At 41.2% G+C, this 18,611-nt stretch overlaps 1 protein-coding gene across 3 annotated transcripts; it reads left to right on the forward strand.

Moving 5' to 3' along the window:
* Positions 1-1,548: 1,548 nt before the first annotated feature.
* zbtb18 (zinc finger and BTB domain containing 18) lies at positions 1,549-11,426 on the forward strand. Of its 3 annotated transcripts, XM_047154292.2 has the most exons (3): positions 1,970-2,039; positions 4,172-4,250; positions 6,591-11,426. In XM_047154292.2, the coding sequence occupies exons 2-3, from the start codon at positions 4,238-4,240 to the stop codon at positions 8,141-8,143; spliced, it is 1,566 nt and encodes a 521-aa protein (XP_047010248.1). In that variant the 5' UTR covers positions 1,970-2,039; positions 4,172-4,237; the 3' UTR covers positions 8,144-11,426. The 3 variants fall into 3 exon arrangements, with proteins under 3 accessions (XP_017319925.1, XP_047010248.1, XP_047010247.1); XM_017464436.3 differs by lacking the exon at positions 4,172-4,250 and having other exon boundaries at positions 1,549-2,039; XM_047154291.2 differs by lacking the exons at positions 1,970-2,039; positions 4,172-4,250 and adding an exon at positions 4,958-5,531.
* Positions 11,427-18,611: the final 7,185 nt, after the last annotated feature.

Raw genomic sequence — 18,611 nt, forward strand, 5'->3', positions numbered from 1 at the left:
CGTACTGGCACATGTGTCTGGACTGGATTTTTCAATTTAGTTTTGCTTGTAATCTTATTTAGTTCAGTTTTCACAACGGCCATGACAGTCTATGATATTACATGGGGCGGGAGGGGGTGGAGGAGTACCAACCATCCATCCATCCATCTTCTACCGCTTACTCCTTTTCAGGGTCACGGTGAACCTGGAGCCTATCCCAGGGAGCATCGGGCACAAGGCGGGGTAAACCCTTGACAGGATGCCAATCCATCGCAGGGCTGGGGGAGTACTTTTGTGCTTAATTTACTAATGGTTATTTAACATGTTTTATTCATTATATCTGTAACACTACTTTGAATAATTTCACAAAGAGTAATTTCGAGAGTAAATCACTGACTTATTCATTCAATTTATTTATTTAGCAAATCAAGCATCTGATGTAAAAAACCACTTTCCACAGTTTAGGATTGAACAATCAATTTATCCAGTCAAGCAAAAATAAATAAATAAATAATAAAAAATACAAGCAGGAAAGAAATAAAGAAAATGAGAAAGAAAGAAATAATTATAACGTTCTATACAGATCTTATATTCAACAGTTGTTCTGAACAACCATATTACCCAATTATTCTAAATTACAATTATCCATCCATCCATTCATTTTCTATACCGCTTATCCTACAGGGGAAATTACAATTATTACAATAATATTCCACACACAAAAAAAAGTGCTGTACAGATATCATCTTACTTTCTACAGTAGTACTCAATACTCCAAATTATTGACATTTTCTCCACAATATGAAAAATGGTTATTAACAAAAATATTCCTATTATTTCTATGTATTTATGCACTCACATATTTGTCTATATTAGTTACTCCCATATTTTCACCATGAATGAATGAATCAATCAATCAATAAAAGTACAATTAGACTATATTTGTATTTGTCCATATTAGTTACTTCCATGTTTTAATCCATAAACAAATCGGTCCATACAAAGTAAAGTGAGATTACATTCACTTATATTTGATCATATTAGTTCCCCCAATATGATTTCAACTGATCAATCACCATAATCAAATTAGATTACTTCATTTACATTGTCACGTGCCTCAAACACGTCTCATTTCAAATACACCCCCCCCCCACACACACACATTTTTACAATTTATGATCAGAGATTGTATTAATATGACATTATCTTAAAATACTAATGTGCATCTCCAAGCTACTCTAAGCTAGCTAATACATAGGTTTTGTGATAATATATTCACGATGTCCTTTTCACAGAAAAAATATATATATATATATATATATATGAGCACGTGCATGATTGTACTTTTATATTTCCGAGATATTCCACGTCGTGTAGTCTAATGTTCACATAATATCGTGACCTACATCCTGTCATTCTCGTGCCCACCACAGCGCACGGTACTGTACTCAGTCTGCTGTGCTCGTGAGCTGTTCAGGAGATGTTCAAGAGATGTTTGGTCACGTGACCTATAAGAGGGCGGGCGGAAACCGGATAACGCACCTGTTCTTTGTGGCCGTTGTACGCGTGACTACATTACCCATGAGCCCAGGCGCACGCTCCCTCTCTGCGCCACTCTCTTCTAGGAAACCAGTCCGCTTGGTCTTTTTTTTTCTGCTTTCTCACTGTTACCCGGTGTCAACCTACGCCGAGGAGACGAACACATCCCTCCCTCTTTCCCACTCGGCGGCTGCTTCTAATTCGCCTCGGCGTTTCTCCTCGACTCCTCTATTGGCCTCGGACGCCGCCAGTCACGAGCGCTTCCCCGTTTTCCTTTTTCCCGGAGAGTTGAGTAGCAACAGCTCGGAAACATCTGGCCGCCGCCGCCGCCGCAGCTCCTGCTCCTGTCTCTGCGCTCCGCTCCGCTCCGTGTTTCCTGCAGCGCGGCGGATATGGAAAGCTGCTGAAAGTCAATTCACTTCTCTCTCTCTTTCTCTCTCTCTCTCTCTCTCTCTCTCTCTTGTTTGCGCCGCCGAGTATTTGGCCAGAGGAAGTGGGAAGTCGTCGGATCTCGCTTGTCTGTAAGTGCCTTTTATTATTATTGTTATTGTTATTATTGAAATACGAGGCGCTGTTTTGAGGAGATGAAAAGCGGGTGTGAGTGTGGCTGTGAGGGCTGGATGTGTTCTGTGAAAAGTAGCGATCTTCTTGTTCCTGGCCGTTGGTGTGTGTGTGTGTGTGTGTGTGTGTGTGTGTGTGTGTGTGTGTTTTTGTTTCTGCGGATAAACAGTTAGTGGAGAAGAGAGAAGCCTGAGCGCGAGCGCCTGCTCAATCCAGGCCTGGTGTGGAAATGTAACAGTGCAGGTAGCTGCCTTACTTTTTCTGTGTTAGCTCCGAGCTAGCTTTCCCCCAGTTCACGGTGTTACACACGCGCACACACACACACACACACACTCCGTGGTGTTGTTAAGGGGGGTGTGTGTGTGTGCTCTACATCTCTGTGTAGCCTCAAGAAACAAGGGATTCACGTTTTCCCAAGAAGTCTCCCTAAATACCGCCACCGAATACGCTACTATAACAGTATCCAAACGTCCAACCAATTAATAAATACATTTAAAATAAGGTTAATGGTTTCCCTCTTGTCTTTTTTTTTTTTTTTTTTTTTAAAGTTTAGAAAAGGTGAGAAGTCTTCTCGACGCATTTGTTTGACATGTTCTAGACACAAGTTTTACTCCGGCGTGCTGTTCAATCAAACCTCACCCAGCTGTGAGCTTCTGCGTTTTAAGCTCTTTAAATAGACCAAACAGCGCTACATTACACACACACACACACACACACACACACTCACACACACACACACACACACACACACACACACTCACACTCGTTATTATATTTCAGTAGTGCGTGTGAGTGATAGTTAATCTGAGTGATGAGTTATTTGTGAAGTAATGCTGAATTGTGAAGTGGGATTCCTCCATGTTGTTGTGAGGAAGCAGGAGTCAGGCAGGTGTGCAGTAAGCCATGAAGAGTTTACTTTACTGTGTGCTTCCTAAAAACTTTGGCAGATGTTCACATGTAATTGTATAGATAACACTTTCAAACTACTTTATTTATATATATATATATATATATATATATATATATATATATATATATATATATATATATAAAGTAAGTAAGGAAACTATAAATTTCCTATAACTATAAGAAATTATAAGTAAGCCCTGTACTTGTTTTGTTTGTTTGTTTGTTTATTTATTGAAGCTAAACTGTAGGTAACTAGTTAGTTTGATTTAGGGTGATACTGTGATTATTTTCTTCTTCTTCACTATTTGAAGGAGGACATAAGTGATTAAGGGTAAAAACATGGAGTTAAACTAAGCCTTAAGTAGTCCCCTTAAAGAAGCTTTTTGTTAAAGCTCTGTTCATGAGGTCTATAGGATCGTTCCCTTTGTCCATTATTTCATTTTCCCCTCCTCAGCGAGTCGTCCAGAGGACGAGGAGAATGAATGACAGTAATGGTGCGGCCGGTGAACCATGAAGAAGTTGAAAACAATATCAGCTGCGTGGATCTGTCATTTGCAAATGCACTGTGCCGGCCTTTGTTTATGGTTACTGGAAGGAGAGCAGTGAGAAAGAGAATGAGTGAGAGAGAGAGAGGGGAAAAGGGAAAAAAAAAAACTTGAGGGTATTTAAATTCTCTGTGCAGGAAACTAGGTTAGAAAAAAAAAAGTGTCGGCTTTCACACAGACCTATTTTCTAAAGTTCGCCTTTGCCGGGAGATTACGGGGGGGGGGTTGGCCGGTTTTCCACAGAATCACCTCTCAACAGTTCCTTTCCCCCCCCATACACCCCTCCTTCGCCTTTTTAAAGGGAGAGAAAGAGAAACAAAGTTGTATAAAGGAGAGGCTGGTGGCAAGAGTGTAGAGGAGTAGCATATGGCACTAAAAGGAGCACAGCTGGAGGTAGCATTTCCATCTGAACATGATGTCAGAGCAGCTGACAGGCTGCCATCCCCCAGTCTTTTCTTCTGCCGCACAGACTGCGAGTTAGTGTGTGTGCGGATCTGTGTGCAGGAGGAGGCATCGCGTTCCCCTCCAACATCTCCTCCACTTTGCATCTGTCCCTCGCAGTTTGATTTTTTTTTCTGCTCCCTCTCTCTCTCTCTCTCTCTCTCTCTCTGTGTGTCTTTCTGTCCTCCTCCTACTAGCCCTTCATTGATTTTGAGAAGGGAGCTACAGCAGGCACTACCACAACAGTGGACTTAATCAAGTTGATGCGAACCGCAGGTACTGTACCAGGGGGTCTGTGGCTTCTGAACAGAGAGCTTGCTGGCCTTTCCTTAACTCCTTTCTCTCTCTTTCTCTTTCTCTTTATCTCTTTGGGGTTTTTTGTGTCTCTTTCCATGTGTTGTCAGTCAGACGCGTGTAAGCCGGGTGAAATGGGAAGTGAAGGATTTTGCAGCAGTGCAGTGTAACCAGGCAGGGGACAAGTGACGCTCCTTGTTGTCGGGACAATGTTACCGAGCGAGCTTTTCATTAAGCTGCTTGTTTTGTCCGTTAGCTTTGGTTTCACTTGCTTCGCTATGAACGGGGAGCAGTAGATCGGCTGTAACAGTTGTGCAATCGTTGGTTGTCGTTTGTGTGAAGTTGAAAGAAATTAAGAAAGTTTTGTGAATTATAAATATGTTTGCTTAATTCAAGAAGGGGTCCCCCCCCCATTTATTAATACAGTTTAGTCAGTTTAAAATGAATATTCGTTTTGTTTTTACATTTCTAGTCGGCAATTTGAAGCAAACAGTTTGCTTTTTTTGTTTTGTTTTGTAAAATGAGGAAAGTGAATTTCTATGGCAAACTGAAATGTTAATCTCTTTAACAGTTGAGCAATATCAAAATGCTCTATTTTGATAGATTTTTGTAAATTTTTAATTCTTTACCAAAAAAAAAAAATCAATTATTAAATATCAGAAATGACTCCTGCAGCTAGTCTACAGCATTTTCCTGTTGGTAGTACTAATTTAGAACTTGCAGATTTGAGCTGCCTGAATTGGCTAGACAGCTGTAATCGCACTCCTCCTAGTCTTAATCTCTTTATCTGGGCAGCAGCTGCCATATGGCCTCAGTCAGCTGGATCAGATGTTTATAAGCCTCCTTCTCCGTCCCTCTCTGTCCTCGGAGCCTCCTAATTTGATCGTTGCTACCTTGCGAGCTGTCCTACAATCTTTATTTTTAGCCATCTTAAGGATTAGGATTGATGTAGACTACAGGGCACTTAAAGTGATTGTATTGTAAATCTGCTTCGGGCTTCTTCTTTGGGGAGGTTGTTCCATTTCTCTAAAGATTTGGGGAGGAGATAGAGGAGGAGGAGGGGTTGGCTTGGGGTTGGCTGTCCCAAGTCCTCCCCACCAAAACCCCTCATTAACCAAGGTCTGAGCGTTGTTTAAGGGGGGGTTGGCTTGGTATCCCAATCAGATTTAAATGAAGATTCAAATGAGTTTATTTATGCTTGCTGGTTGAACATGGTGCCCATGATGCATTTTTTGAGAAGGGAGCAGTCTCCACGGGTAACAGGTGTGAATTATTGTTCTTCTTTATATCTGGGTTTATTGGTATTTTAAAACAATCGTGCTCTTGGAGTGTCAGTGTGCTCATTCTGTTGTTTTTTTTTTCTTCTTTTTTTTTTTTTTTTGGAAGGTTTGTCTTTGATTTCGTTTTGACAACCGCTAGTTAGTGCTTTAATGAAAGTTGCCCTGATGTTCTGAGACTTCACTTAGCGAAGCCTTAAAGATCATAGTACTTAGCATTCTTGCTGCAGTGTGACTGCATCGTTGAGCTGTTTTGTGTACCTGCAAGCCGGTTACTTAAACACACCATCCTGGCCAAAGTGGGTTATTAAAAATAACTACTCCAGGAGCACAAAAGGTGAACTTACTCGAAAAACAGAAATCTGTAGCATCAGGACTTCGATTTATCCTCAAGAGACTCTCACAGCTACACTGATTGCATTTTAGTATAATTTTTGTTATTTTTATTTTTCATTTTAATTAATTGTTTTACTTATTAATTGTTTTTTTTTCCTATTCCTATTTGTTTTGCAAATCAATTCTGGACTTTCCATTTAAAATTATCCTTTTTTTTTTTTTTTTTCAAGAATAGATATAAAGCTGTTATAAAAATGGCAAAATAAATTAATGTGCAGTCTTTTTTTTCTTTTTCTTTTTTTCTTTTTCCAACCCTTATATTTATTACTGACATACAATGCAGTTATTTCCTAGATGGGTAGCACACCAACAGACACATCCTAGTAAAAAAGAGGATTGAAAAGAAAAATTATGATAGCAGATATTGTGAAAAAAACAAACAAAACAAAAAACTTGAATCTTTGTAATCCTTTTATATCGGCTCTGCAGTGAACATTTTTCTAGTGTTCCCACAGGGATGGAAGGAAGGAGGGAGGGAGGGAGGGGAGGGAGAGAATTAGAGTGTGTGTGAGAGCCAGTGAGTATGTGCATGGGGGAGAGAGGGGGAGAGGAGGAGAGGGTGGGGAAAAAAGAGAAGTTCCACACAGGGCTGCAAACAAAACAATTGTTGTTCTGCCAGGGCCTCTCTAACATGTGCGGTCTGTTGCAGGTTATGAAGACAGCATGGAGTTTCCGGACCACAGCAGACATTTACTACAGTGTCTGAGCGAGCAGAGGCACCAGGGCTTCCTGTGCGACTCCACCGTCCTGGTGGGCGATGCCCAGTTCCGTGCCCACCGTGCCGTGCTGGCCTCGTGCAGCATGTACTTCCATCTCTTCTACAAGGACCAGCTGGACAAGCGGGACGTGGTGCATCTAAACAGTGACATTGTAACGGCACCAGCGTTCGCACTGCTCCTCGAGTTTATGTACGAGGGCAAGCTGCAATTCAAGTCCCTGCCCGTGGAGGACGTACTGGCTGCCGCCAGCTATCTGCACATGTATGACATCGTCAAGGTGTGCAAAAAGAAGCTGAAACACAAGGCCACGGCCGAGGCGGACAGCACCCGGCGCGAGGAGGACGCCTCCAGCTGTTCGGACCGAGCTGAGAGCCTCTCGGAGGGCGGCAGCGCCAACCTGCTGGCCAGCGACGACGACGAGGACGAGAGCAAGAGGGACAGCCAGTGCCCGCCAGAGCCGGCCAGGATATGGGCACGCCTGGCATCGGAGCGCGCGGCCAGCCCCGGAGAGGCCGAGGCACATGGCAAGTCGCCTGCTGCTGCCGCTGCAAGTCCCAGCAGCTCTACAGGTTCGCTCTGCCCAACTGGTGACTGTGCACTCGACCTGTCTGTAAAATCAGGCATGAGCGCCACTTCAGGTGAAGCCAGGAACCCGTATTTGTGTGGTTCGGCGACTCCAGACAGTCTACACAGCGCTCTGGTGCAAGTGAAAGTGGAGAAAGACACGGGCTCAGACGATGATGAGCTGCCCAGCACTGAGTACGAGATGGAACACAGCGGCTTGAAGGAGGAAACGGCAAATGCTAACGGCCTGCACGTTGTGCACAATGGACACAGTGTCCAGCGGCTAGGACTCGGCCTGGAGGCCCACCTGACAGCACTGCGAGAGGCCTCTCTGGAGCGTGACAGCAAGGACGAGGGAGATGGCGAGGGGCTAGGTGGTGAGACCGAGCGGGCACAGGAGAGCCCGCTGCTGCCATACGTGTCGGGCATGTTGGGTGCGGCGCACGCGCAGATCTTCATGTGCCCCCTGTGCAACAAGGTGTTCCCGAGTCCGCACGTGCTGCAGATCCACTTGAGCACGCACTTCCGTGAGCAAGAAGGTGCACGCACTAAACCCACTACCGGCGATGTCAACGTGCCCACATGCTCCATCTGTGGCAAGACGTTCTCGTGCATGTACACGCTGAAGCGGCACGAGCGGACACACTCGGGCGAGAAGCCCTACACGTGCACCACGTGCGGCAAGAGCTTCCAATACTCGCACAACCTGAGCCGGCATGCCGTGGTGCACACACGCGAGAAGCCCCACGCCTGCAAGTGGTGCGAGCGGCGCTTCACGCAGTCCGGAGACCTGTACCGTCACATCCGCAAGTTCCACTGCGAACTCGTCAACTCGCTCTCGGTGAAGAGCGAAGCGCTCAGCCTTCCCACTCTCCGAGACTGGCCACTCGAGGATAGCTCGCAAGAACTGTGGAAATGAAAGCAAACGAATAAACAAACGAAACTGCTTTTTAGGTTCAGACAGAGCGAGCAAGAGAGGCAGAGAGGTAAGGAAGTAGGGAGGCAGGGAGATGGTCGAAAGGTCTGCATCAGTCATGTTTCTTATAAATACATTGCTTATCTCGTTAAATTGCACTTTACTAGCACATGAAAATGTTACTACTGATTTGTTTTCTGGTCAATTTAGTTGTGCCGTATTTTTTTTGTTGTTGTTGTTTTTGTTTTTATTTGTTTTTCCTTTTCTTTTATTAAACTTGGGTGATTGTTACAGCCGTCACCTTCGACGTAAAATGTGCAAATCTAGATTTGACAGTGTATATACCTACACTTGTACACTCCTTGGTTTTTATTTAACATCCATGCCATGAGAACGCATATGAAGATTTCAGGTAACACACTGAGGAAGTTCAAAACATTACACTAAACGGGTACTACGATCCTATATTGACCTGTACACATAAAGCTCATTTATGAGTATGTGTATATATTGTGCACTACTACTATACATTTATTTTGCAAATCTCATACTGGTGTGTGAGAGTGGCTGCGTGCACACGTGTGTGTGTGTGTGTGTGTGTGTGTGTTTGTGTGTGTGTGTGTGCGTGCGCGCGCGCGTCCATGCACGTAAACACAGTATGCTAACGAGTAAGTCCTTTAAATCCTGCGAGGATGTTTGCTCAAAAAAGCTCCAAGCTTGTGTTATTTAGGCTCTTGTACGTACGTACGTTTATTTGTTTGTTTGTTTGTTTGTTTTTCGTTTTTTTTGATTTGTGATAGGAAACCTGACTGATAGAAGACAAAAGGCACTCATGCAATGTACAGCCTCCTTTTTCATATCAACTGACACGTTTTTATATCATTTAACGATTGGGCTGATGAGTTGACGTCTAATTTATTTGCAGACCCTCAACACTTGTTTTCTGCTGAGAATGGGTTTTCATTTGCTGCGTTTCTAGAGATTTCTGTAGTGTTTTAAGAAATGATTTGGTTTGTTTTTCCCAAAAAAAAAAAACCCAACAAAAAAAAAAAAACAACTTGGGATCTGTTGTTGCATGATGTCCAACCTGTATATTTAAGAAGATGTGAATTGCTGTATTGCTGTACACTGTAATAGACCGAGTCATTACAGTCAGGGCACCCGTCTGTTTAAATAAAAAAAATATATATCTATATATATATATTATATATTTACCTTAATATTACAGCTGTAGAAATTGCATGAATTTTATTTAACTCTTATTTCTGTTGTTTTGCATTGGAAAGTGTATTTTTAATTAACTCATTTGCTTCCTAAGTAGTCTTTTTTTTCTTCTTCTTCTTCTTTTCCTCTTCTTCTTCTTCTTCTTCTTCTTTTCTTTTTATTATTATATAAACTCTCACTAGAGAGTGACTCCTGTTAAGATGTTCTACTGGGCTGTGAAGATTGTGTTAATGCACTGATGTTAGGCTGCAGATTGTCTCTGGCCAACCGATCTCGAGTGTGTAGCATGGAGCTGGGTGTCAGCAGAGGCTTCATCTCTCTGAACGTCTTTTTCCAAAGCTAGTGCCGCTCCTGCTTAGCACCTCCTCACACACTGCTGTTCTCCACTGCTGGTCTCCAACTGCTGTCTCCGTGTCATGTTTACTCGCTGTTAGCATTTAAAAAGTGTCGCCTTTTTTTTGTTTGTTTGTTTGTAATTTATTTATTTATCTGTTCGATTGGCACTTGCATCAAATTCTGTGGCCACGAAGATTCAGTTGCCATGAAAACCCATATGACAGCGTGTCAGTTCCTGTAAAGATGGGCTCAGCAGATCTACTGTGTATGGCGAACACTGAAGAATCAGCAAATAGCATAAAGCTCCGAGCGCTGAGAGTGTGGGCGTGTGTGTGTGTGTGTGTGTGTGTGTGTGTGTGTGTGTGTGTGTGTTTGTATAGTTCCTATTTAACAGGAGAAAATGTTTGCCATGCTTGGTTGCACCTTTAAAAACAAACAAAAAAAAAAACGAAATTAGATGCTGAAATGATGCCTTTAAGATTTTAACTCCTGATCAAATTGACATTGTTACACAAATACCAGAGCTATAAATGCTAGATTATTGAAGAATAAAATAGTTACACTGCTGTAGATTGATTTTTTTTTTTCAACTTGTGTTTTTTTTTTTTTTTTTTTTTTTTTTTTTTTTTTTGAGAATATATTTCTTTTTCTTTCTTTTTTTTTTTGGTTTTGTATAAATTAACATCAAGCTGTCATTTTCTTACTGAATGTGGAAAAATTGAACAAAAAGCTCAAGATATTATTTGTTAGTTAAAAAAAACAAACAAACCCAGAAAAGACAAAAAAAAGAATAAATAATGAAAAGCTAAATTTGGAAAAGTGCTGTTGGAGCCTCGGACACTAACACTCGAGCAGGAGTGAAGTTTAAGCGAGAAGGAGGAGGAGGAGAAGAAGAGAGGACGAGAGTGGAGCGCTCGCGTGCCTCTATGGCCTCAAGGGCCCTGAGCTTCCTAGTATACAATAGGTTTTGTGCAACAGCTAGCGAAAAAGGGTTAAGATTTGCCAATAGCACGCGCTCCTCGTGCCGTTTTGCACGGTGGTACTTTTACCTTTTGCACTCTAAAATGTGAAAGAAAAGAAATTTATCAACTGTGGGGTGGGATGGGATTGGGGGGGGGGGGTGTTTTCCTGAGAGTTTTTTTTTTTTTTTTTTTTTCCCTGCTTTTGTTTTATGCTGGCTTCTACTATCGTACTTGACCGCCTTAAACTACTGTTAACAGCCTACTGATGCTCAGAGCGGGAGAACTGGAACTGGCAAGTTACTGGATGTATTTTTATTTCACTTCTGTTCACTGGCAATGAAGCTGTGAAACGGAATACGAAGCATGTCCACAAAACAGATGAACCTTTAGTTTACTTGAAAACTGGAAACAGCCAGCGTGAAGAAGAACAACAAAATTTAAACCCGAGTGCGTAGGAGGCGGGAGAGAATAAAAATAAAGTTATGTCAAAAAAAAAAAACTTAAAAAAAAAAAAAAAGGACAATCGCGTTCTAAAAAAAAAAAAGAGGCAGATTGACTTCACATGTATTTGCTTCCCTTTTGAGATTTTGGTATGTTCACATTGTTCTTTTTATGGAGTTAGACAGTTAGCTTTGACAATCATAGTATGTTTCATTTTCTCAAGGGAAGTAAATTATGAGGCTGTTTAGTTTTGTACTTTTTGGTGTGCTGTTGGTGAAATTTTTAAATTGTGTGCAAACTGCAATAAATTATAAGTACCTTCATTCATTTGTGAGAAGTGTTGTTTCTTGCCTTCGGAGCTGCCAGAAGGAATCATGATTTATACACTGTCAAGGCAGTGTTTTTGCCTTCAGTTGAATAATCGTATTTACTGTAGATGTTGAGTGGGTGGAAACATGTTTTCCAGTGCGTGAGGTCTCTGAATTGGGTACTGTCCGGATGTGTGTGTGTGCGCGCGTATGTATTTGCTGCTTTAATATCTGGCTGGTGCTCCAGCAAAGCCGTGGGCTGGACCAGGGAAAATGTGCAGCAGCTTGATGAAAAGCAGCCCCTCCTCTTGTCCCCTCAGACGCATGCACACTCCTAACCTGCTGCCAAAACTCCTCAAGTACAGTTTTCCAGCAAAACAAATCCGAATGATCTATTGTCTTCCTGCTCGGCAAACCTGGCCTTATAAATACTTTAAATATTGACCACGTTTAAGGCATAGAGCGTTACTCAACAGGCTTCTGCCACAGATGGCCTTGAGCTCTAAGCTCCCCCTCCCTCTACACACACACACACACACACACACACACACACACGCGCGCGCACAACATCTTCAATCAGATGAACGTTTTTAAATGTTATATATTCAGTTCCGCCTCCATCAAACTGAAAGAATTTGTGTAGTTTACTTGTAATATTCTCATTCGCATGTTTTGCACCAAAAGAAATGAGCATAATATATTTAAACCATTTTAATGAATAAAGGAATGTGTAGGAGTCGGAGTACGGAGTTCTCAGGGTCCCACACTTCAATAGGTCTATAAATTATTATTAAATCGAACCTTCATTTGTAATAACGACTTTGAATATATTTTAGTGCTTTCAAATGTTTCAAAAGACATTGTTGATAATGACGATGATGGAAAACAAGCTGCTCAAGATGACCATTGTTCAGTTTCTTCTCTCCCCGGGTTGATAAGAATTGCGTGAATTTTAAGCAGAAATATCTAACCAGATTTCAATATTCTTAAAACATAAAGCGGCCACTTGTACTGATAGGATTCTTCTGTAAGTTGGTACATTCCTCAAAAAAACACAAAAACAACAACAAAAACACAAAGCAATGTGTAATAATAAATTGTGTGTGACTTTGGTAAAAGGTTGTGGTAAATTTTGCCTTAAAATGATGTCTCTGATTAGAGATGGTTGATATTCATTTGTCTGTCTGGGTCATACTGACTCATGATTGCACACTATGAATTTAGGTCATTAATTTGTATCTGTCCTTTGTTTACTCAAGGAGCAGGGACAAAAGGGCAGCTGCAGAAACATTTGGCCATGCCGAAGGGTAGTGAGCTCAACATGTTAAGTGTGAGAGCAGCCTGGGCCTGTGTCTGGAGCTGGAGAGCTGAAGTTTGGATGTGCTGCATGCCAGGCCACCATGGCCTGGTTCCCTGAGGTACGATGGACTCTTCTGACACTCAGGACCAGTGAACACTACAGCCGTCTCTGTCTCAGCAGCCTTTTATCTGCTTACAGCTCTACCGTGACTAGACAGAGGAAATAAATACAAAGTGTGAATTTTTGCTAATGTATCTGACAGTTCAATGTTCAGTTAAGGTAAGGTTAAGAGTTAGGTGAGACTAAACGAGCTCTCTGCTAACACACTGTAAGAACTGGAGAGCAAAGGCAGCAGTTAGAATTTGAGGACTTTTTTTTTTTTATTAGGAGTCTTAAGTCCTGAGTGAAAGAGTCAAGGAAATGAAGAATGGGAGAATGAAAAGAAAGGATGAGGACACGATGGATAAAAGGTGAGAAAAATAGACATCTAAGTGGACGTCTTTCTGTTGAAAGTCTATTGGATTTTAAAAGGCAGCCATTGTGGAGCGGGGAGCGCGCATAGCCAGAAGGCGAGCAACAAGCGGCCGCAGCCTTTACACAATGCAGTGGTGTTTTGGGTTTTTTTGGTGTTTTTTGGGTGGGGGGGGGGGGGGGGGGGGTTATACCACTGGGGGGGGCTTAATCCCATCCACCCTGCATCCCCGAACAAAGGAAGACGCAATCTCCAACTTAAATGTCTGTGTATGGGGGGTTGGGGACAAGTGAGAGCCATAGGCCAAGGTCCTCCTCAATCGTTCTCACTCATGCACGCACAAATATACAAAAGCCCTCAAAACGTCTATGGGGCACTCATGGGCATAGATAAAACATTCGATTCCTTCTGAATAAGTCTTCCTCGGATTTGGGTGGGGGGAGTAGATATGACAGATGAGTGCCCTGTCCCACACATACACAAGAAATACACAAAGGATGTATATACATAAATGCACAAACAGCACTGTAAATATTACAATATTTGGTGTCTCAAAAGTTTCCATACACTGGGGACTATGTTTGCCAGCGTCATGTTGGTTGTGCCTTCGTCAGTAGATGTTGGTGGAACACCTTGGTCCGAAACACTTTGTCTTTTTGAATGAATTTGTTAAAAGGTTTGGTAGCAGTGTCATGTGTGATGTGCTTGCCAGGTTTCATATACATATATACATACACAGAACCTTCCTCTAATATTGGCACCCTTGGTATATATGAGCAAAGTCAGGGGACTGGGATGGCCATGGCAGGACCTTGATGTTGTGGTCAGTAAACCATTTTCGTGTTGATTTTGATGTACGTTTTGGATCATTGTCTTGCTGGAAGATCCATCCACGGTCCAGTTTAAGCTTTCTGGCAGAGGCAGTCAGGTATACATTTAATATTTGTTTATATTTGATAGAGTCCATGATGCCATGTATCCTAACAAAATGTCCAGGTTCTCTGGCAGAAAAACATCCCCAAAACATTAAAGAGCCACCACCATATTTAACCGTGGGCGTGAGGAACTTTTCCATATGGCTACCTCTCTGTGTGCACCAAAACCACCTCTGGTGTTTATTGCCAAAAAGCTCTATTTTGGTTCCATCTGACCATAGAACCCGATCCCATTTGAAGTTCCAGTAGTGTCTGGCAAACCGAAGACGCTTGAGTTGGATGAGAGTAGAGGCTTTTTTTCTTGAAACCCTTCCAAACAACTTGTGGTGATGTAGGTGACTTCAGATTGTAGTTGTAGAGACTTTCTGACCCCAAGATGCACCTAACTTCTGCAATTCTCCAGCTGTGATCCTTAGAGATTTTTTTTTTTTTTTTTTTTTTTTTTTTACTAAAAAACATTTTAAAAATCAATGGGAATATACTTTAAATACATGTGTCTCATATGAATTCATCAAGTTCCAATAATTGTTGCACACCTATATTTACCAAAGATATTTGACAAACCTGTGTTGTGTTTGCAATTGTTTGATATCCATGAGAGCAGAGTATTTTTGTGAATTTTTTTAAACAAAAGATCAAACAGTTAAAAAATAAAGACAATTTTTCACAGCCTTCTTTACTCATATTTACCAAGGGTGCCAATATTAGTGGAGGGCACTATATCTATATATATATATATATATATATATATATATATATATATATATATATATATATATATATATATATAAATTTTAATATAAAATTTATATATATATATAAATTTTAATATAAAATTTTGGAAGACATTTTGCTAAAAAGTGGTAATTTCCCCTATGTGTGGAGACTTTTATAGAGGTTGTGTGCAAATTAGTACAGGACGCATATTCTCCATGTGGCTTTCCTTCCTGTTCTCTGGTTTCCTCCCACCTCCCAAAACCCCCCCAAAACATGCAGGTAGGCAGATTGGCTACAATAAATTACTCCTACGTGTGGATGAGCATGTGAATATGTGATAGACAGGTGTCCCATCCAGAGTGTATTCCTGTCTTGCACCTAATGTTCCTAGGACAGGCTTCGGATCCACCTTGTGCCTAAAGCGGTTACTGAATATGAATGAATGAATGAATGAATGAAGGAAGGATGGAAGGAATGAAGGAAAAATTTGTACTGTGAGAACATTTCTTTGTTATTATGTATAGTTTTGTGCTGCCATTTATATAAACAAACAAGGATCTCCTGGACATTAAGGAAGAGTTAACTGCAAACACCATACAGTCAATTTCAACGTAGCGTAACAACTACTATCAGAGCCATGTGCTACCTCTATCATGTATGACTGTGAAACAAAGGTACTGTGAAGCGACACTCTAAACACAGCCTACTAGCTTGAGACAGGTACTTAAATGCCATAACTTGGCCTTGTGTACAGTGTGCAGGATGTAGCTGCTGTCTGTGATCTGAGCGTCTCTCTAGTCTTCTAAACAGCACACCGAGGCCAGAGCACACCGCTGCGGAACATGTTCACTGGGCCTCTCTCTGCACCAGCTGTTCTTGGCTCTTCTGTGTGTTGCAGATAAGTGAGCGTCAGGGTGTGGGATGTTGATAATGGCGGGGGTCTTGGCAGCACGTAAGCAGCACTGAGTCTGCACTTTTTCTTACTACACCGCTGCTATGCTGACCTTAGCAAGTTCAGCCTGAGACACATCATGTGTGTATGACGCCTGTTACTGATTGCTCGGAGTGTTTCCACCCCACAGTGGTGGAACAATGGAAATGTATTTCCGAAAATAAGACAAAATAAAATATTCGTAAACATTGTGGGAATACGATGAAACGATCATCAGCCAAACACTCATTTAGAACATACGACTTATCTTCTCCTTATCTCTTCTCTTTATGTACTGAGTAACTTTTCCATCTCAGTCAAGCGATATTGAGCTTCTTTTTTCTTTTTCTTTTTTTGGTGCCACACAACAAACAGTTGAATGGAAATGCCAGTAGTGTCTGCTATATGGTGTGCTGTGTTGTGGCTTTCATGTCGCTTGGAACCAAAGTCCTCGATAAGACCCAGATTAGGTACAGCAATGCAACTTCCCACTCTATTTACAGTTTTGGACTAGACCAGAGCAGATTATAGAAGTGGTCCGTGTTGATACGCTTGCTTTATTAGCCTGTAACAATGAAGTCCTGCCAGATGTGAAGGCAAAAAAACAGAGCTAGTCATTGATCTGCAAACAGCTGTACACAGCTGGCCAGAGGCAAGACCACTATTATACATGTCACTCATCCATGGTTTCATTTTGCTTCCTTTTTTTTAATTTTATTTACGATAACAGTTTTTAAGATGCGAACCTACTCTCCCAACCACATGACTGAAGTGCTCTGAGAGCCTGTATGTAAATGAGCTGCTGTCAGATAGAAGCCACCTCCATATGACCCCTATTTTATTGTGATTACACTGCTATTTCATCAGCGTTTATTGGCGATGGGGGGAGGGAGAGGCTAAAACTTTTAAAGTTAAAACAAACAAACAAAAAAAGAAAAGAAAAGTGCGGATATTTTGTTGACATTTTTTGTACTGTATATTACAACAGTTTGTCCACTAAACGATTACTGTTAGCTGAATCCTCACCTTCTTTGGCATTTCGTTATACAAAAAGCTTGAAAGAAGACAAGGTGCCAAAGTCATACCACCTGCAGTATGTATAATATCATTAAGAGACTATTAAGCTTCTAAGACCGCTACACATTCAATCTACCACATTACCACCTTTCTAAACTTTACAGTAAATACTGAAGAAGGGGTAAAAAGCAAACATCATAAGAATATTTCTGCTTTTGGCGCAAATTAATGCCGCTTTATGTTCCTTGTCAGAAATATTTTTTTCTTAACGCATGCACATTTCAGACAGTTAACTGTCCATAACGTTTTATATATCTGTCATATTGTAGTGGCGAACTGGTCAATTATAGCAAGGTGTATGCCATGCGTAACCATTTATCATCTAATAAATCATTTTGTTTTGTAAAAAAAAAAAAAAAAAAACTTGTGTAAATTTGTGTTAAGATATGAGGAAGACAGGCATCATGCTCAGTAGACTTATGAGAAATTGGTTTTTGAAATTTTCTTAACTAAATCCAGGATTTTTAACTCCAAATAATGATGTGCGTGTGTGTGTGTGTGTGTGTGTTCCCTCAGGTCACGCTTGACAATGTTGTTATTGATCATTATGTATTCGATATATTATTTCTATTTACTTGTCTAGGGCTTGTTTGGGGCTGATTTGTAATTGTACTCAGTAATCAATAATAATCCAAATATTACACTCTTACCTCAAAATCTTTTTTGCAGGAATTATCTTGTTAAAATGTCCATTTGAGATGTAATTAGATTGTACATGCACTCTGTATACAGGAATCTTAAGATTTTTCTGATTTAAAGTGTTACAAATAAAGTAACTCATTGTGGATTTTAATAATAATAATAATAATAATAATAATAATAATAATAATAATAATAATAATAATAATAATAAGCCTTTCAAAACACATCTACATATGTTTAAGTAATTAAAGGGTATTGCAGTTGGCATATGAGATGGCTGTTTAAATAGGTAAAACCTAAATATATCTGTCATGTGATGAACCTTTTTTGGCGCACACGTGGAAGAAAAAAAGCTAACTGGTTTTTGTATACATTTCTTTCTTCAGTTATAGGGTTACAAAGCACAATTCTACAGATCGTTTTAAAACGAGGACCACACGACTACAAAAGCCTGTATTTGACGTATAATGGAGTGTTGAAGAAAAGGTTCAAAGGTATAGTTGCTACTACTTCAGAATGAATTTCGAGGCACGGGAACGATCCATACGTAAACGTCGAAGGAAAATGTCGCTCGAACGGCACTTTTGTGAAATTTTTCTGATTATTATTAATTTGACACGAATTACTCTGGAGTGATCAAATGTGGCCCGCTGAGTTGAATTGCTCTTCACGTAAGATGTCTAGCCTGCTCGAGTGCTCTTCAGCTTCATCTGATAAAGCTTGTGATTCTCTTCACTCGTTCTCCAGAGCCTGACACACACACACACACACACACACACACACACAAACGCCTTACTGCACGTTTTCGAGGGCACCCCTGGTGCTGCGTGTGTAGGTGTGTGCATGTGTATGAGTATAGTGTAGGTGTGTGAAGCACCGAACAATTATTCGGAGAAAGGTGAGGCCTTGTTCTGTGGGGTGTTCTGTGGCACACTGTCTGCTAGATCCATCTCCAAGGAAGCTCCACACCTGCCTACCACAAACGTGTGACTCAGCAGGACCCACATGCTCCTCACACACACACACACACACACACACACACACACACACACACACACACACACACACACACACTGCTGGAGCAGGAGAGTAAACCTCAGTTCTCAGTTCAGAGCAGATGTACACC

This window comes from Ictalurus punctatus, chromosome 3, assembly GCF_001660625.3.
Source record: "Ictalurus punctatus breed USDA103 chromosome 3, Coco_2.0, whole genome shotgun sequence".
Lineage (NCBI taxonomy): Eukaryota > Metazoa > Chordata > Actinopteri > Siluriformes > Ictaluridae > Ictalurus > Ictalurus punctatus.

What these genes read in the sequence shown, in the direction of transcription:
- zbtb18 (XM_047154291.2), top strand. Translation starts at nt 5,480, where the DNA reads ATGGTGCCCATGATGCATTTTTTGAGAAGGGAGCAGTCTCCACGGGTA. An exon ending in GCAGTCTCCACGGGTAACAG is followed by an intron (nt 5,532 to 6,590) that starts GTGTGAATTATT and finishes GGTCTGTTGCAG; the next exon opens with GTTATGAAGACAGCATGGAG.